Source organism: Panthera leo, chromosome B3 (genome assembly GCF_018350215.1).
Source record: "Panthera leo isolate Ple1 chromosome B3, P.leo_Ple1_pat1.1, whole genome shotgun sequence".
Taxonomy (NCBI): Eukaryota; Metazoa; Chordata; class Mammalia; order Carnivora; family Felidae; genus Panthera; species Panthera leo.
The window spans coordinates 99,491,953-99,512,740 of record NC_056684.1 but is presented as its reverse complement, the minus strand read 5'-3'; the positions used below and the strand labels follow the sequence as shown (position 1 = coordinate 99,512,740).

General features: G+C 43.3%; 1 protein-coding gene across 3 annotated transcripts in view; it reads right to left on the bottom strand.

Moving 5' to 3' along the window:
* Positions 1 to 12,734, bottom strand: part of PTGDR (prostaglandin D2 receptor) — a 58,956-nt gene extending 46,222 nt beyond the window's left edge. For all 3 annotated transcript variants that reach the window (XM_042943241.1, XM_042943242.1, XM_042943240.1), the window contains exon 1: positions 11,803 to 12,734. In XM_042943241.1, coding sequence (XP_042799175.1) covers positions 11,803 to 12,639 — 837 coding nt within the window. In that variant the 5' untranslated portion in view covers positions 12,640 to 12,734. The remainder of the gene's footprint in view (positions 1 to 11,802) is intronic.
* Between the last annotated feature and the right edge of the window lie 8,054 nt (positions 12,735 to 20,788).

The window sequence follows — 20,788 nt, the reverse complement described above, 5'->3', positions numbered from 1 at the left end:
TTGGAGACAACAATGAAACAGAAACTTTTAATCAACGAGGAGACAGGAAATACTTCAGTGGGAAGATAGGAGGAGACTTACACAAGGACCTGTTCAACTCACGTGAATTACTTATTCTTAGGATAGATGCTTACCTTTCTGTGGTTGACATCCTCTTTTCAGACTAGGATACACACACACACACACACACACACACACACACACAGAAATATAAGGCTACTTACTTGTGCCTGACCACTCATATTGTCTTGATCTTCCCCGAGGTGCTGACCTCCTTGGAGCCCTGCAAATTGTCCCATCCCATGGCTTTTCCTCCTGTTGAGCCACCATGGCCAACACTTCAGCCAGCACTATCGTTGTCTCCCACTCTGCTGGAGGCCAGCCGTTATATTTCCTATGCCTATTGAGAGTCTAAATCCATAATGGGACAAAATGGACTCAAATGGGACAGAAAGCATGTAAACTCAACATTACTGGGAGGAGTTATGAATAATTGTCCAGCCCAGACCCATTCAGTGCAATCAAGGAATATGAGATGTGTCTTCCTGTAATTGCTTTCTTACTTTTTACTCTATTTTCTATAGAGCATTTCAATGGGCTCAGACATTCCCATCTACTGCACTTAAGAAGATACACTTAGGGATGCCTGGGTGGCTCAGCTGACTGAGCATCGACTTTTGATTTTGGCTCAGGCCATGACCTCATGGTTTGTGGGTTGGAACGCTGAGTCAGGCTCTACTCTAACAGCATGGAGCCTGCTTGGGATTCTCTCTCTCTTTATCTCTCTCTGCCCCTCCGCTGTCCACATGTGTGTACTCTTCCTCTCTCTCAAATAAATTAACATTTTTTAAAAATAAAAAAGAAGTTACACTTATATCTGAATGCCCTCTCCCATCGTCACTGACTAATAATACTAATAGTAATAATAATGGTTAGTGCCCATGTAGAGCAGCACTGTTCTAAGCATTTCACTTTTAAAACTTCATTTCATCCTCAAAAAAATCCATTACAATCATTATCTCCATTTCAAAACTGTGAAAACTGAGCATTTTACTTTAAAACCTTTTGGATTTTACATGCTCAAATCCTAGCTCCTTTCAAGGTCCATCTCAAACATTAAGCCCTTCGGGGGCTTTGAGGTAGTGGCTAAGTCCATTAGCTTTAGAGTCTGACCATGAGGTTGGATGGAACCCTCACTTGGCTGTGTGAAATCAGGCAAGTTATTCCATTTTCTCACCTATACAATGGGGATAAGTGTACCTACCTTCCATGACTGTTTTGAAGTTTGAATAAGATGATACGAGTAAAACCTTTACAACAGGTCTTAGCACACAGTAAGAACTCAAAAATTTGCCAGTATTATTATCTTATCATTAGTAGCAATACCTTTTCTCCTCTAAACTCCCTTATGGCCCCAATCACTCCATCCCTTGTCCTGTATTATAGCTTATGCGGGCAGATGTGATATTTTTCTCATTTTATATCCCCACAGTGAATTACAGCACTGAATGTTGTTTGTACCAGATACATGCTGAATTTGATAAATGGTCAACAGTAAGTTGATTTGAAAAGCAAATACTTTATGTAAGTCTGTTTTTACATTTGTTCCTTTCTCCTCAAAGTGGAGTACAGCAAAATATAATTTTAACTATGTCATAATACTTTATTAGTTGGGAGCTGAGTAACTAAATGAGATTTACATAACTAAAACAAACCATTTTACTTCTATGCAGTATTTGTCCATGTCTGTTCTATCGCATATTATTAGGTTAATCATATTTTCAAGTCACTTGATTTATATTAGAAATGTATACCTGGCTTTTTATTTTATTTTTATTTTTTGAGTTTACTAAAAATGTGACAAATGTATTCATTTACGACATATTATATTAATTCTAAGAGATACCAATTTAAACACAATTTAGACTTTCAAAACCTCTCTGTTGCTCAGTAATATTCTCTAGAACATACTTTATAAACTGCTCCTATAAAAGATGGCCAGAATAATGAATAACCTCAGAGTATACACCCCTCATGTTTAAAGTAGTTCAATTTACACAGTGAATTGGTATGAGAAGAACTCCCTCTACTGGACTTAAGAGTCCAGGAAAAAAATGCTATGTTGCCAACTTGCTGGAGACGTAAGTAGCTGGACATCCCTGCTGAGGAGAGCTCTCTGGATTCTAATGCCCCTTCTATCCAGTTTATCCATCACAACACCCAGACCTTGTCCTCTGCACTAGCCCCTTTAAACCCACTTTCAACTCTTTCCCCTGGACCCATGTTTTGCCCACCTCTAACAGCCTCCTTTGAAAGGAGCATCCTACCCATTCTGTTTGCCCACCAAAATGAAATATACACATGAGTTCTCTCAATACAGGCAGGATGTCCTCTATCACTTCTCTGACTCCATGGATTCTGATATATGCAATTATACAAGCTCGTCCTTATCTTTATCTGGCCTATAAACTTCTCAGCTATTATGGCTGATCTATCATTAGATCCCTCTTCCATCCATCCCTGCTCCCCTACCAACCTCCAATACATTGTGGGTCTCTAAGGTAAAATGAATTTTGATGAAAATATGTTACATGCATTAGAGAATGTGCTACAAACTTCTTCTAAAGCCCATCCCATAGTCTCTATATTTTCTTCCAAAAAAAGTTTTCATAATGGAAATCTGAAAATTCAGTTTGGTTAAGTATCTTGCTCTAATGCAGCATTATAGCAAAATTAACTTAAAAAATCAAATCTCAATAAATTTTTCGCTGGCTTAATGAAATATAATATTCATGTTATGAGCAAGGGTTTTTTTTTCTCCCTTCACATATAGCCTTTATTTTTCCCAGTCACCAGGCCCATTCCTTAGGAGAGTGATTTTCAAAGTGTGGGGGTTTCCAATACCTGTTCAGTGTGTCTTCAGGGTATCATATCATTAAAAAGGTACAATATCATAAAAAAGATTTATTTGCCTTTTTCACTCCTAGGTGTACAGTAAGTGTTACCAAGGATACCTGATGTGTAATGACATCATCACTCCAATGGCTCCAATGGCATCATCACTCCAATGGAATATATACTGTGTATTCTTGTGTTTGCTAGACATTTCTTAGGTAGTTGATTTTGGATATACACATACGTATATTTTCAGAGAATGTTCTCAGTACTTCTGTGCTCCTAACATGCTTTTTCTTTCATTTTATCTTCTATAATCTCTAGAATTTTATTATCATTCATTATATCTTCGTGAAAGCCCCAAGATTTCCTTACACCAATACAGAAACACAAGAAGTAAGTACATTTTGTTAACTTGTTTTGCAATATTTAAAATTTTTCTTATTTAAAATTTCTAATATGATAAATACTAATAGATATAATCTACAAAAATTAAAGTTCTTTGTATCCTTAATAATGTTTAAGAGTGAAAAGGGGTCTTTAGACTAAAAAAATGTTAGAAAACCACTGCATTAGAAAATAATGCTCAGGGGGAGGAGTTAAGATGGCAGAGTAGTAAGGGGACCGTGGGCTTGTCTCCTCCTGCAAACACAACTAGCTCAACATCAAACCATTCTGAACACCTAGGAAACAGATCTGAGGATTAACAGAACAATCTGCGTAATTTGAGGGAGAGAACACAGCAGGGTACATGGTGTGGAGAGGTGAATCAGGGGAGAGAAGAGCCATGGTGCCGCAGAGGGGTGCCGCAGAAGTATTCAGAGAGAGGAGAAAGAGGGGGAGACAGAACAGCATATCGGGTTTGTGCAAGAAAGCACTCCCCCTGAAAGCAGCAGAGAGAAGCAGTAAAAATATGGACAGGGAACTGCACAAGAAAACTGTCCCCCAGAACTACTGACGGCATTGGGGGCAGGGGAGGAGACGGTTTCAATACCACCAGTTTCTTATAAACAGCAGAGCACAGAGTCTGAGGTTTAGAGGTCAGCCACTGGTGGTGCTCTGGCAAGGAATGGGAGTAGAGCCATGGGCAGTGGGGTCTGAGGACCCCCTGGGTTGCTCAGTAAGAAATGGTTCCCTTGCGAACCCTCTTGCACTGTTGGTGGGAATGCAAACTGGTGCAGCAGCTCTGGAAAACAGTGCGGAGATTCTTCAAAAAATTAAAAATAGACCTACCCTGTGACCCAGCAATAGCACTGCTAGGAATTTACCCAAGGGATACAGGACTACTGATGTATAGGGACACTTGTACCCCAATGTTTATAGCAGCACTCTCAACAATAGCCAAATTATGGAAAGAGCCGGAATGTCCATCAACTGATGAATGGATAAAGAAATTGTGGTTTATATACACAATGGAGTACTACATGGCAATGAGAAAGAATGAAACATGGCCCTTTGTAGCAACGTGGATGGAACTGGAGAGTGTTATGCTAAGTGAAATAAGCCATACAGAGAAAGACAGATACCATATGGTTTCACTCTTATGTGGATCCTGAGAAACTTAACAGAAACCCATGGGGGAGGGGAAGGGAAAAAAAAAAAAAAGAGGTTAGAGAGGGAGAGAGCCAAAGCATAAGAGACTCTTAAAAACTGAGAACAGGGGCGCCTGGGTGGCGCAGTCGGTTAAGCGTCCGACTTCGGCCGGGTCGCGATCTCGCGGTCCCTGGGTTCGAGCCCCGCGTCGGGCTCTGGGCTGATGGCTCGGAGCCTGGAGCCAGTTTCCGATTCTGTGTCTCCCTCTCTCTCTGCCCCTCCCCCGTTCATGCTCTGTCTCTCTCTGTCCCAAAAATAAATTAAAAAAAAAAAAAAAACAAAACTGAGAACAAACTGAAGGTTGATGGGGGGTGGGAGGGAGGGGAGGGTGGGTGATGGGTATTGAGGAGGGCACCTTTTGGGATGAGCACTGGGTGTTGTATGGAAACCAATTTGACAATAAACTTCATATATTAAAAAAAATAAAATAAATAAATAAATAAATAAATAAATAAATAAAAAGAAAGAAATGGTTTCCTTGCTTGGAGTGCATTTGGTAGAGGTGATACAGCCTCTCTGAAGGCAAAAGACCCGGCAGGCACCATCAAGCTGCCAGGTTCAACTATAAAGGAACAAAGATAAGGACTGAGGGCAGCAAACCCTGGCATTGAGCTGCTGCCGCTGCTGGTGGCCTGTTTCCTGGGACTGCCCTGTTTCCAAAGTCTGCCCTGGCTGCAGCATGGCAAGACCCTCCCCCAGAAGAACCGCACAAATCCCTTCCACCCACTTACTCTGCTGATCATAGACTGCTGCAAAGTTTCAGCCTTAGGGGAAACTGGATTTAGCTTCATCTGGGTTTTGTTTGTTTGTTCTTTTTGTTGTTGTTGCTTCTGTTTTTGTTGATTTTCTTTTATTGGTTTCTTGGATGCAGGAAGAGCAAAATTATTTTATTTTATTTTTAAATTTTTTTTCTCTTTTCTCTTTTTTTTCTATCAAGCTTCTCTTAACAAGCACACCAAAACACATCTAGGATCTAGCTTTCTTTATTTGTTTTTAAATTTAAAAATTTTTATTTCACTCTATTATTGTTTTTCTTTCCTCCAAAATGACAAGACAGAGGAATTCACCTCAAAAGAAAAAACAGGAAGAAATGACAGCCAGGGATTTAATCAATGCAGATATAAGTAAGATGTCTGAACTAGAATTTAAAATGATTATAAGGATGCTAACTAGGCTTGAAAAAACCAGAGAAGACACCAGAAAGTCCCTTTCTTCAAAGATAAAAGAACTAAAATCTAGTCAGGCTGAAATTAAAAATGCTATAACTGAGATGTAAACCCAAGTGGAGGTCATAAAAATGAGGATGGACAAGGCAGAGGAGTGAATTAATGATACAGAAGATAAAATTATAGAAAAAAATGAAGCTGAAAAGAAGAGGAAATCAAAGATCAGGGATCCCAAAGGCAGTCTTAGGAAACTCAATGCTTTATTAAAACGTAATAATATTTATATCATAGGAATCCCAGAAGACAAAGAGAGAGAAAAAAGGGCAGGAGGTTTATGTGAGCAAATTATAGCTGAAATTTTCCCTAATCTGGGAAATGACACAGACATCAAAATCCAAGAAACATAGAGGCTCCCATTACATTCAATAAAAGCTGGCCATTGACAAGATATACCATAGCCAAATTCACAAAATACACAGACAAGGAAAGAATCCTGAAAGCAGCAAGGGGGAAAAAAGTCCATAACCTACAAGGGAAGAAAGATCAGGTTTGCAGCAGATCTGTCCGAAAAAACTTGACAGGCCAGAAAGGAGTGGCAAGATACAGTCAATGTGTTGAATCAGAAAAATATGCAGCCAAAAATACTCTATCCAGCAAGGCTGTCATTCAAAATAGGAGAAATAAAGAATCTCTCAGACAAACAAAAACTAAAGGAGTTTATGACCACTAAACCAGCCCTCCAAGAAATTTTACAGGGGACTCTTTGGGGAAAAAAGGACCAAAATGAACAAAGACTATAAAGGACCAGAGAGCATCACTGGTAACAACACAATGACACTAAACTCAACATGTTTCAACAATCATTCTGAATGTAACTGGACTAAATGCTCCAAACAAAAGACACAGAGTATCAGAATGCGTAAAAAAAAAAAACAAAAAAACAAGATCCATCTATATGCTACCTACAAGAGATTCATTTTAGACCTAAAGACACCTGCAGATTGAAAGTGAGAGGATGGAGAACCATCTATCATGCTAATGGATGTCAAAAGAAAGCCAGAGTAGCCATACTTATATCAGACAAATTAGGTTTTAAACCAAAGACAATAACAAGAGATGAAGAAGGACATTATATAATAATTAAGGGATCTATCCATCAAAATCAAACAATTGTAAATACGTATGCCCCCAACTTGAGAGTACTCAAATACATAAACCAATTAATAACAAACACAAAGAAAATCATTGATAATCATACAATAATAGTAGGGGACCTTAACACCCCACTTACAACAATAGACACATCATCTAAGCAGAAAATCAACAAGGAAACAATGGCTTTGAATGACACAAATGGACTTAACAGATATACTCAGAACATTTCATCCTAAAGCAGAATACACATTCTTCTTGAGTGCACATGGAACATTCTCCAGATAGATCACATACTGGGTCACAAATAAGCCTTCAATAAGTAAAAAGAGATTGAGATCATGCCTGTATATTTTCAGATCACAATGCTATGAAACTTGAAGTCAACCACAAGAAAAAATTTGGAAAGTCCTCAAATACCTGGAGGTTAAAGAACACCCTACTAAAGAATGAATGGGTCAACCAGGAAATTAAGGAAGAAATTAAAAATACATGGAAGTAAATGAAAATGAAAACACGACAGTCCAAACCCTTTGGGATTCAGCAAGGCAATCCTAAGAGGAAAGTACATTGCAATTCAGGGCTATCTCAAGAAGCAAGAAAGGCCCCAAATAAACAACCTAACCTTACACCTAAAGGAGCTAGAAAAGGAACAGCAAATAAAGCCTAAAACCAGCAGAAGAAGGGAAATAACAAAGATTAGAGCAGAAACGATATAGAAACAAACAACAACAACAAAAACCAGTAGAACAGATCAGTGAAACTAAGAGAAGGTTCTTTGAAAGAATTAACAAAATTGATAAATCCCTAGCCAGACTTATCAGAAAGAAAAGAGAAAGGACCTAAATAGATAAAATCACGAATGAAAGAGGAGAGATCACAACCAAAACCAAGATATACAAACAAGTGTAAGAGAATTCTATGACAACAAACTGGGAAATCTGGAAGAAATGGACAAATTCCTAGAAACTCACAAACTACCAAAACTGAAACAGAAAGAAATAGAAAACTTGAACAGACCCATAACTGGCAAAGTAATTCAATCAGTATTCAAAAATCTCCCTACAAACAAGAGTCCGGGGCCAAATGGCTTCCCAGGGAATTCTACCTGACATTTAAAGAAGGGTTAACATCTATTCTTCTTAAACTGTTCCAAAAAACAGGAATAGAAGTAAAACTTCCAAACTTATTCTATTGGGCCAGCATTACCTTGATGCTAAAACCAGACAAAGGCCCCACTAAAAAGGAGAATTACAGGCCAATCTCCCCGATGAATATGGATGCAAAAATTCTCAACCAAAACAATAAAATACCCAGGAATAAACCTAATAAAAGAGGCAAAAGATCTATACCCTGAAAACTATAGAACACTTATGAAAGAAATTGAAGAGGACACAAAAAAATGGAGAAGCATTCCATGCTCATGGATTGGAAGAACAAACATTATTAAAATGTCTATATGACCCAATGCAATATACACATACAATGAAATCCCTATCAAAATGCTACCAGCATTTTTCACAGAGCTAGAATAAACAATCCTAAAATTTGTATGGAACCACAAAAGACCCCAAATAGCCAAAGCAGTCTTGAAAAAGAAAAACAAAACTGGAGGCATCACGATTCCAGATATATTACAAAGCTGTAGTCATCAAGACAGTATGGTACTGACACAAAAACAGACACATAGAACAATGGAACAGAATAGAAGACCCAGAAATGGACCCACAACTATATGGTCAACTCATCTTCAACAGAGCAGGAAAGAATATCCAATGGAAAAAAGACAGTCTCTTCAACAAATGGTGCTGGAAAACTGGATGGCAACACGCAGAAGAATGAAACTAGACCACTTTCTTACACCATGCACAAAAATAAATTCAAATGGATGAAAGACCTAAATGTGAGGAAGCAACAAAATTCTAGAGGAGAACATAGGCAGCAACTTCTTTGACCTCGGCTAGAGCAACTTCTTACTTGACATGTCTCCAAAGGTAAGGGAAATAAAAGCAAAAATGAACTAGTGGGACCTCATCAAGATAAAAAGCTTCTCCACAGCAAAGGAAACAATCAACAAAACTAAAAGGCAACCATTGGAATGGGAGAAGATATCTGCAAATGACATATTGGATAAAGGGTTAGTATCAAAAATCTATAAAGAACTTACCAAACTCCACACGTATCTGCATTGAATATCTTTGGAACTTTACAAGTTTTTAATTAAAATAATTTTATTTTCTTTTCTCATTTCTTTTTAGTGAGAGAGAGCATGAGAGAATGCAAGCACATGAGTGGGGTGGGGGAGGGGGATGGGCAGAGGGAGAGGGAGAGAGAAAGAATCCCAAGCAGGCTCTGTGCTGTCAGTGCAGAGCCCAATGCAGGGCTTGATTTCACAAACCTCAAAATCCTGACCTGACCTGGAATCAAGAGCCAGGGGCTTAACCAACTAAGCCACCCAGGAGCCCAGGGAGAGAAGAGAATCAATCTTAGGCAAGCTCCACACCCAGTCCAGAGCCCCAACACAGGGTTTGATCTCACGACCTTGAGATCATGACCTGAGCCAAAATCAAGAGTTGGACGCTTCACCAACTGAGCCACCCAGGCATCCCTAAAATCATTTTCAAATCCATTATTTCCTTCCATCCTCACAATCCTGTATAAGTTATTCAATTCCCCTGAGAGACATGTCCAAATGCAATGCTCTTGTGTATTATGCTGTATTATGTTCTTTCCGACATTATTGTTACTAAAACATTCAAAATGAGGACATAACATCCATGCATTTGGCTATTGTCTGCTTTTTCACAGCGCAGGTAAGTAAGGCTATTACTTTAGAGCAGGAGTCTGTGAACTTTCTCTGTAAAGGGTCCAACAGTAAATATTTTACATTTTACAGGTCAAGAGGCAAATAGTGAGTATTTGGTAGGTACTTATATAACAAGAAAACACATTTCCACAATTTTCACTGATGAAATTAAAAATGTATAATAATTAAGTACATTTTTGGGGTAATTGATGTCTACTATTGAGAAAAATGAAAGTCTTTTTTTTCTTGGAACAGTATTTGAGTTAATTGGGGTTTAGAGTTCCTGCATACTACCATCAAATTGATTTGTAAAATCAGTTACTTTGTAAAAACTATTCTTAATTCCACAGCTGTGCAAAAACAGTGGGCAGGATGGATTTGGACTGTGGGCTGTGATTTGCCAATTCCTGTTTTAGAGTATGGTTCTCCAGATGATATCCCTGGATCAGCCCCTTTCACCTCACCCGGGAACTTGTTAAGAATAAGAATTCTTCAGGCGCCTGGGTGGCTCAGTCAGTTGAAAGTGGGACTCTCGGTTTCAGCTCAGGTCATGATCTCATGGTTTGTGGGATACAGCCCTGCGTTGGGCTCTGCACTGACAGTGTGAAGCCTGCTTGGGATTCTCTCTCTCTCCCTCCACTGCACTCTCTCATTCCCTCTCTCAAAAATAAATAAGTAAAAAAATAAATAAGAATTCTTCAAAAACATCTGAATTAGAAACGATGGGGGATAGGGCCCAGGCATCTGTGGGTTTTTTTTTTTTTTCCCTTAGGTTTATTTTTGAGAGAGAGAGCAAGTCGGGGAGGGGCAGAGAGAGAGAGGGTGGTGGGGGGGGAGGGAGACAGAATCCCAAGCAGGTTCCACGCTGTTAGCACAGGGCCTGACATGGAGCTTGAACCCACAAACTGAGATCACGACATCCAAAATCAAGAGTCCAAGGCTCAACTGACTGAGCCACCCAGGCGCCCTGCCATCTATGATTTTAAAAGCTCTGTTGGTGATTTTGAGCCAGCCAACGTTTCAGAACCACTGTTACATATCTATGCCTATACCTGATCTCCTTCTATATAGATGTATTTATTTCTTTGGGGGAATTCTTAGCTTAACCCTGCATGATGATGTCACAGACAACTCTTTTCCCACACGTTAAGGCCTTCATTTAAGGAAAATTACATTATATTCCACTTTCCTCCAATCTTAAAAATAACATCCAAAATTGCTACATTGCTACCTACTCACAGACGTCTCAGCCTTCAAAGGCATTGAACTGGCAATGAATTTACTTAAATGTATATCATGTTGAACAAGGACACTGAGGATGGGGAAAGGGAGAGGAGCAACCCTGAAAAAGTTCTCTCAACCTCGGTTGCTCCTAAAATGTCTTGGCCGGGATCCCAGGAGGAAACACCTTCACAGCTACCAGGTACTTCTATCTCCACCACCACCCCCATTAGTAAACTGAAACCGGAGATAATGGCTTTCCCATCACCTCGCCTGCCAAGATAAAAACAAAACCTGTCAAGGCAGGTTGTCAAAACGACAGGCTGAACCTTGAGTACACACCTGCCTGTCCAAACAGCCCCTCTGCCTCTATCGCCACCCGCACCCCGCCCCCCCCCCAACCGGGAACAGCAGCTGCCACTCCTCAAAGATTACTTGAGAATTTTTAAAAACTAAATCTATCTTTAGTCTCTCATCTCTGCAAATCACTCTGGCAGGTTTTGGCAGGATTACACCTTCCCTTATTCTTTCCACGCCAACACCTGGGGAAAAACTCCCAGGTGCATTCGCCCATTTCTGACGCCACTAAAATTATGGGCGGGTCTACGAAATATAACATTACCTAGCCCTCTGGAAAGAGGAACCAAATTCTGCTCCTCAAATTCTGAGGTGCTAAAATAGCCCCGAGATCCTCCCAGAGGGAAGGAGAGAGGAGAGGGTACTGCTAACTGGAGAGGTTCTGCGGAACTAGGGAGACACTTTCAGACTCCGTCTTTGCCTTTCTTTCTTTGTTTCCGCCTCTTCTGGCTCAACAAATTCGGTTCTGTGTCCTCGGGGCTGTGGAGGGGACCTGATCTGGGGAGCGCACCAACAAACCCTCGGGGCCCAGGGCGCAACTCCTCCTGCGCGGCGTCCAACGCGCTCCACCCTTCGGTCCCGCAACCGCAGCCTCGGCGCGCAGCGACTCACTATTAAAGGCAGGGAGCACAGAGTGAAGAGCACCGTCATGAGGGCCAGCAACAGCAGGTGGTCCAGTTCCTCCAGGGGCTTCACAGCCGCCTCCTTCTCGCCCGCGCCCGGCTCCGCGCGGTCCCTGGTGCCGGAGCGCGGGCGCCGCCGCAGCCGCCGGTGCATCTCGTAGAGGTTGCGCATGGCGCTCAGGTTGCACAGCACGATGGCGAGGACCAGCATGGCCATAAGGCTGGCGTAGAGCACTGAGTAGCGCAGCACCGACGGCGAACGCTCCTCGTGCACCATCTGGATGAAGCACCAGGTGCCGGGGCAGTACTGCACGAACTTCCCGATGCCCGCGAAGGGCAGCGCGCAGAAAGCCAGGCAGAAGGCGCCCACGACGGGCGCCACCAGCGCGCCGCGGCGCAGGGTGATGTGCCGTCGGTAGAAGAAGGGGTGCCCCAGGGAGAGCCAGCACTCCAGGGCCATGGCCAGGAGCTGCAGCGTGGAGGCGAGCCCAAAGAAAGACATGAAAAAGGCGAAGGTTTGGCACAGCGAGCTGTCCGACGCGGGCGCCAGTCCCCACAGGCTCCGGTTCTGCGCGTAGGCGGCCAGCACGAAGGGGCTCACGAGGCATTTGCCCAGCAAGTCTGTGACCGTCAGGCCGCACACCAGCACGTAGAAGACCGAGGGCGGCGTGCGCGGCGGGCAAGACCACAGCCCCGAGCGAGCCAGCAGCCCCAGCGCCAGCAGGTTGCCCAGGAGGCCCGCGCTGAAAAGCACCCCGCCCATGGTCGCCGAGTAGCCCTTCTCCACGGAGGTGACGTTGTAGCAGCGGTAGAGCGGCTGCCGCATGGCTGGTGGCGCGGCGGTCAGGCGGGGCTGCGGCAGAGCCAGGGCCCAGGTGTCCGCGGGCGGGAACCCCCGGCGGCTCCGCGCGCGCGCGCGGCCCCGACCAACAGGCTGCGCTGCAGAGGAAGCTCCGCGGGCGGAGGGGTGTTCCCTACTGCCGGCACCTCCTATGTAAACTCTCTGGTCACACCCCGCCCCTCGGGGCGGGATGCGCGGCCGCGTGCGCACCCCGCGCGGGCATTGTGGAACCCGCAGCAGCCGCGCAGAGGTGGCTGCCCTGACGTCCTGAGGAGAGGCAAGCCCAGAGTGGAAAGAAAGAAGTCCTAGCATCCAAGGCCGGTCTTTCCGACGAGGCGAGAGAGCTGCTGAAGTGGAGGGAGATTAAGTAGCAGCCAACAGGGAGGAGAGGGGCGAGGGGCGTGAGGAGGAGATGGTGGCGGGACTCTGGTGGTGCCCAAGACGAACTCTGAGATGAGCTTGGAGGGGAGGCTGAGAAAGGGCTACTAGTAGTTGTTGAATTAGTGGGTTAAGTAGGAGTAAGGGTAACTTACATTTGCATAATACTTAAGCCTTAGCTCGCATTGTTTTCCAGGTCTGTGCAATGTGAACAGTGATCTTCACTGCACAGGTGAGGAAACTGAGACCTTGGATGGTTAAGTGTTCTCTATCCAAGGTTACAGAGCCAGGAAATGGCAGAACTGGACCTGAAACGCAGATCTTCTATTTATAGAGTCCATCCGTCTTGCTTCATTGACTTCTCCCCTTGAGAGGTCGGCTAGATATCAGGGAAGTAGATCCAGAAAAAAAACAAGAGGAGATGCTGGCCCTGGGTACCATGACTCACAGTGGTTGTGTAGACGGTAGGAAGAGTATGGTTAAAACCAATGATGCTGTTCTCATACAGACCTGAGTTTGAGTCCTGATTCTGCTACTCACTGCCTTTGTGACCCTGAGAGCCTTGCTTAACTTCTCTAGAAGTAACACCTTGCCAGCATGCTTGGCTCTTTTGAGGCATAGGGACAACATCTGTAAAGTGCAGACACCTAGGTAGTGATCAGTGCAATGCAGTTGTCAGGATTTTCACCTGCTTGGGGAAGGCTGTTTTAGTAGCTGATATTTAACTGCAGTTTTTAGCCTGGGTTTTGTTGTTTTTTTTTTTTTTTTTTTTTTTTTTAATTTTTTTTTTCAACGTTTTTTATTTATTTTTGGGACAGAGAGAGACAGAGCATGAACGGGGGAGGGGCAGAGAGAGAGAGGGAGACACAGAATCGGAAACAGGCTCCAGGCTCCGAGCCATCAGCCCAGAGCCTGACGCGGGGCTCGAACTCACGGACCGCAAGATCGTGACCTGGCTGAAGTCGGACGCTTAACCGACTGCGCCACCCAGGCGCCCCTAGCCTGGGTTTTGAAACCAGAAACCAGTAGGCTTTGTTTAGAGCTTTCTCACTCTGGTTTGTGACTACCAGAAAACATTTCCTTTCTGGCCTTTGACTTGGCTGTATCAGTAGAGGCAAGGGAATTCATTGTGATACATGTGATTTCTTTCTTATTTAGCCCTTGATAAACTGGGTGAACAACTGGCTTTGAGGGTGGAATTTGAGTAGGATTACTGGGACCATATTATGCAAGCAAGGAGAGATTATGGCTTGGCTTAAAGAAGCTCATTCTTAGGCTCAGTGCCTGTTTTGATGCTGGACTCAGGGAAAGAGCAAGACTCTCGAGCTTTCAATGTGAAAGCCTTAAGGGTGGCTAGAGAGGTCACCCCGAGACTGAAAGTGTGGCCGGTAATTTGGGCTGTGGGGTGGAGATGAAGAGTCCATGCTTTGGAATTGGATAGTTTTGGAATTGGATAGCTGTGGCACTGGGTTAGTTTACTCTATCACCCTAAGTAAATCTCCTTGTAAATAGAATATGGGATTTATGCTGCCCTCTAGGGTGGTTGTGAAGTTGCAAAAGCCCAAAGTGTTTGGCAGAGAGTAATAATAACAACGTTTATGGGACCTTATACATGTTAGGCACTCTTGAATCTGTTCTCATCTGTTGACTCATTTAATAGAAGGCCTTACACAGGGTGAGTTCCCTGGCTTCCACCTTCTCCCATTCATCCCCACCTCCAGCTCTTGATAAAGAATGATGGGTTTAGAAGAGTCTCACTTGAGTTGATGAGGTGGAGAAGAAGGAGCATGCTCTAAAATCAAGAGCAAAATCTGATGACATCTGAAGTCTCCTTTCCAGACAGAAAGCCAGACAGACACACATACACACAAACACACACACTCACAATTTATACTAATTGCACATGTTACCATTTTCCTGAAATCCCACGGTGGTGCCCAGAGGAGGCCTAGCTTAAGAACCCTCTTCTAAGGACATTGACCAGGGGGTTCTCTGAAGCATACCTACTCCAGTTCTTTGAAGCCTTATTCTTCCGTTGCAGCTGCCTCCACCTCTGTGCTCCTTCCAAGATTAGTGCACAGGGAGAAAAGAGCCCAAAAGTGTAAGCAGCTTTTACAAAGAACTCCAAAGAGTGACTGAAGAGAGAGCTGAAGATCCTTGGCAGTGTTTACATGTCATGCCTCAAAGGTTGATGGCCTTGCACGGGTGCAATTCAGGAAACCACATGTTTCCTCCTGGCTAATGTAGCTGGCCTTTACCATGGGTTTCCGGCTGTTTTCCTGCTCGCTTTGCTCTTGTTCACTCTGCTCAGTTTTCAGGCTTCACTTTGGAGTCTCCTAAGAAGTCTGATTTTACACATTTACTGTTCAGCCAGGAAAAGTATCATTTGTTCATGCATCATGTATTTTTTGAGCACTTGCTTTGGTTCCAGGGATGGGGGCAAGGTATGTGGGCACTGAGCCACGCATAGCAAATAAAGGAAGGCAAATGTCATGTCCTGTGACTTTTACATGGTTACAAACTTTTATATCAGTTTTCACAGTACTAAGGCTAATTTTTTTTTTTTTTTTTGGTAGGAGGAACACTTTTTTTAAAAATTATTTTTGATAGAGACAGAGCACAAGTGGGGGAGGGGCAGAGAGAGAAGGAGACCCAGAATCTGAAGCAGGCTCCAGGCTCTGAGCTGTCAGCACAGAGCCCGACGTGGGGCTCGAACTCACAAACTGCGAGATCACGACCTGAGCCGAAGTCGGATGCTTAGGAGCCACCCAGGCGCCCCAAGTAGGAGGGACACTTTTAATGAAAATATCTTAGGCCTACTTATGTAGGAAATTATCTTCATTATCTGCAGAGCTGTATTAGGAGATTTAATTGGCTTATAAAACAAATTTGGAAAAATGTACATGGCATAATGTGAACAGACAAATCTGAATATATAATTATGATTTTGTAATTGTAAAAACCATATATCCTCATGGACAAGGCCTAGACATTAACATAAGCAAATGAAACATTGACTTAGACTTGAGAAGGGGTGGTGGAAAAACTTTCTTTTGGGTTTCCGATTTTTTTTTTTTTTTTTTGGTAGGAGGAACACTTTTTTTTTTTAAATTTATTTTTGATACAGAGAGACAGAGCACAAGTGGGGGAGAGGCAGAGAGAGAAGGAGACACAGAATCCTAAGCAGGCTCCAGGCTCCAAGCTGTCAGCACAGAGCCTGATGCAGGGCTTGAGCTCTGATATTTCCAGTATAGTATCTGTAATAATTATCTCAAAACATTTTAAACAGAAAGTAAGTGTGTGCTCATGGCCTAGTTTTAGGAAGGGGAGGAGAAGGAAAAGATAGTTTTTTCCTAGATCCTTCTGGACTATGCTTCTAAGTCGAATCCATCCCTCACTCTTCATCAACTGCAAGCAATATTTCAGGTGGCGATTGGGAAGAGCAGAGAATGGAGAGGGGGAAAGCTAAAAAGCAAAGAACAAATTAGCTACCAATTGTGGAGTATCTTCTGTACGCTCAAAGCCATGCTGGAAGGTTCTCCACATTCAGTAGGTGGGGTGGTAGCACAGCAGTGTGCTGATGGCAGTAAGGTCTTAGAAATCATACTGTGTGAATTCAGCTCTCAGCTTTGCCCCTTAATACTGTAGTACACTTGAGTAATCTTCTAACCTTTCTAAACCTCAATTTCCTTGTGTGTAAAAATGAGGGGAGGATGGATAATTGCACTAAACTCATAGGGTAGTTACGTGGCTTATGTAAAAGAATCTGCAGGAAGCAGTAGTTCTCAACCTTGGCTGCACCTTAGAATCATCTGGAGAGCTTTAAATATTTTTTTTAAAGATTTTATTTTTAAGTAATCTCTCCACCCAATATGGGGCTTGAACTCCCAACCCCAAGATCAAGAGTCACACACTCTACTGACTAAGCCAGCCAGGCACCCCAACTTTAAATATTTTTGATGCTTCAGTATCCCCAACCAATTATATGAGACTCTCTGGGGGTGTTGTCCCGGCTTCAGTACTTTTGAAGTTCCCCAGTCAATTCCACTGCGCAGCAAAGGTGAGGACCACTGCTGGCTCCCGTTAACATGAAGCACGGTGCTATGACGTGCTCTGTATGGCTCTGCCTGGCTCTGCGTCACTCTGACAGTGGGCTTAATGTTTTCCTTCCTGTCAACTGCACCAGAGAAGTTTTTTGTTTTGTTTTATCTCCGTTTTTGCAGGTAAGGAAAATGAAACTCAGGTAATCCCTTCTTCAAGTTCACATAGCTAATATGTCATGAGGATTGAATGGCATCCAGGTCTTTTGGATTCCGTAAGCCTCTGCTTTGGAGAAAAAGAAGAGCAGGGAAGGCAGTATAGTGAGAGAGCAAGAAGGGAGCCTGTATGTGCTCAGAGGTCGGGGGGCAGGACTACTGCCAGGGTCAGACAGCATGCCAGTTCCCGACATTTCTGTGGGCCACATGATGTCTTGTGGCCAACTCTGCACAAATGTCATTTCAGCATCTGTTTGCTAAAATTTGCAGGTGGTGTAGTAAAGCCTTCATTTTGTCTGATTCTGGTTCCAGCTTTTTAGGGTCCCCCAAACTTTTATCTAGCAAGAAAGTCCATTTTGATATCTTTGGCTGCCAAAGTGAGAGACTAAATCCTTCAGAGAGTTTAGGGAGTGGGAGTGTCTTGGCCAAACGTGGCTGACCTTTTGTGTCCATGTGTAAATCAGGATCAGAATCTGTATGTTCAGGACTTGGGAGAAAACATATTTTCAGTTTTAGCTTGGCTGTAGTTTAAACCCTAAAGATCGGCATGAATTTTTGAAAATGTCTTTGGGGGATGAACTGTGAGTAAATAAATGGTGGAATAATAACATTTGTGAACTAACTCAACTGTAGGTTGTGATGGTTCGCTGAATACAGAGATTTTCTGGCATTTTGCTTGTGGTTCTGAAGGAAGTTGTTGGCAGGTACCCCGCGAAGCAGACTCTGAGATGTAGATTAGCATGTCGGGTATTTATTAGGGAGGGCTTTTGGACTAACACCTGTGAAAGGGAAGGAACAGAAGTAGGACTGGGTAGAGAGAGAAGTCACGCTGTGGTACAGTTTTTTTTTGTTTTTTTTTTAACATTTATTTTATTTTTGAGACAGAGAGAGACAGAGCATGAACAGGGGAGGGGCAGAGAGAGAGGGAGACACAGAATCTGAAACAGGCTCCAGGCTCTGAGCAGTCAGCACAGAGCCCGACGCGGGGCTCAAACTCACGGACCGTGAGATCATGACCTGAGCCGAAGTCGGACGCTTAACCGACCAAGCCACCCAGGCACACCTGTGGTACAGTTTTAATAAGAGGTCTTACCCAGGGGCGCCTGGGTGCCTCAGTTGGTTAAGCGTCACACTTCGGCTCAAGCCATGATCTGGTGATTCATGAGTTTGAAACCCCCCTCAGGCTTGCTGCTGTAGAGCCCACTTGGGATCCTCTGTCTCCCCATCTCTCTGCTCCTCCCCATGCTGTCTCTCAAAAATAAATAAACATTAAAAAAAAAAAAAAGGCTTTACCCAAACCACCCAGAAACTCAGAAGCTTAATGGGTCCCTGGATTGTCCTGAGTTGGGGATGAGGGCCTTAATACCCTTGGGTGGGCCAGGCACTGGGGCCCAAGGGAAGGGCACATGGCCATGGGTGCAGCCACTCTCTTGAGGCAAAGCAAGAGGAGGCTGACAGCTAAGGGCTGCATGCCGGCAGCTGGAGGAATAAGTCCTTTTGTCCAGGAGGGGATCTGCGCAGCACATCACAGTGACTGCTACCAGGACAGTACTGATGGGCATTTCAGCTGCGATCCACAGACAGTGGCCCTTAAGCTCCACCTATACTTACCTCAGGTTTAAAGGAGCCTCCCTAAACACCTTTCTGTTGACCTCACACAAGATGGGCCCATGCCTACACAGCATTCAATGCTTTTTTTTTTTTTAATTCATTCCATTTTTGATCTAGTTTTCCTCAGCATAGTCTTGGATTTTTATTTCATCTCTGATCACTCCACAGTCTTCTTCAGATTCTTCCTAAAAGTTCCTCACCCTTATCCCCAAAACTAAGTGACCCACTGTCTTGAGCTCCCTCAAATGTTCTATAGCATTTTACTGCATTGTGTTGTGTGCTTGCATGTTGTGCGTTAGTCTTTCAAGGGCAGGGGTTGGGTCTTGTTCAACTTGGTCCCTCCACCCCCACGTCCCAGCACACACCGGTAGGCACACAATAGGCTCTCAGTAAATGTTTGCTGAATGAATGAATAACCATGATACCTTCTATTTTTCCTTTTCCTGAAAGACTCTATTCTTGAGTCTTAAATAATTTTGATCTCTTATTCTAAGAACTAAGATATTCTTCTGTATTCAAGTACCAGGCAGAAATCCCAGATTAAATAAATATAGTATCAGTTGTATGCAAATAGAAGCCTGGGTCTCAAAACTGCTTCATGTACCTGTCTGTGGCTCTGAAGGAAGACCAAAAGGAAATAGTTGTGACTGACTTTCTCTGTGTCCATGCTAATTTATATGAAAGATGAATCATTTAAAATAACACTCATTCTTGTAGGAAAACCTTGAGAACAAACAACTGAAAGAGTTGGAAACTTCCAACTTTAAGAATGAATTATTGCTCTCAATGTGACTGGGGAGACAGAAGGAGAAATTATGTGTTTTACACATTTCTGTGAACACCTTGTGATAAAGGTGCTCCTGTTACAAAGTAATAGGAATTGAACAAAGGATAATCCACAGACATGCCACTTATAACCCGTGGATCAAGAGTAGTCAGTAAACATCATCTAAGTGAGGAAATATGGTAAGGGAATGTTGGAGAAGACTTTGATTTAGAGTCTACGGAGTGAATGAAATGAACAGGAGAGTTGTTGATCGGGGCAGTGAGACACTGTGATCTCCATATGTCCTATAAACCTCATCTGTACTTTTCTTGTACTTGGCTAAAAGAAATGTTCATCTTTGGCTTAAAGGGCCGATGAAGTGAAATTTTCTGCCTGGAATGTGCCCTGTCAGGGAGAGGGACTGTGGCCTTTGCCAATCATGCCTGCTGATTTGGCTGAGCCAGAATCCGTTATTGAATTAGCTCAGCTCTGAGGCAGAGACTGCTAGTTGCCTGCCACATCCATTTCCTCTTCTTGGGCATTCACATAAACTACATTTTTCTGCCTCCCTTGTCATTATGTGTTGGCATACAGCTGAGCTCTAGCCCTACATGCCATCCTCCATACACTTTTCCCATCTGCTAGCTGAGTGTAAAGGACTTTGAGGTCCTAGGAAAAGGTAAACCAATATATGAAAAGAGCTTGGCTCCCTGAATGACCATGGAAAAGCCCGGCCAGGTTCCTGCTGGCCAGGAACATACATTTTGGGGGTTGTGTGAGAAAAAAAAGTGCTGTTGTCTAAGCTGATGAAAATTTAGAATTTATCTGTTAGAGCAGCTGGCATTAATCTAACAAATACAGGCTTGTCAGCTTACATTTCATAAGGCCAACTCTTCTGCAAGAGAGGCTGAGAAATATTGTCCTTTAGTTGGACACATCACCACTTGGAATATGGTTGGAGTTGTGCTGATAAGAAGGGGAGAGTGGGGCATTTGGTGGTCAACCAGCAGTCTCTGCCACAATGTGTAATAGTTTAGATATTGCAGAGTGATTGAGGGAAATGAGGACTGAGAAAAGATCATTCAGCTTGGCAACTAGGAAGTCACTGATGACCTTCAGGAGC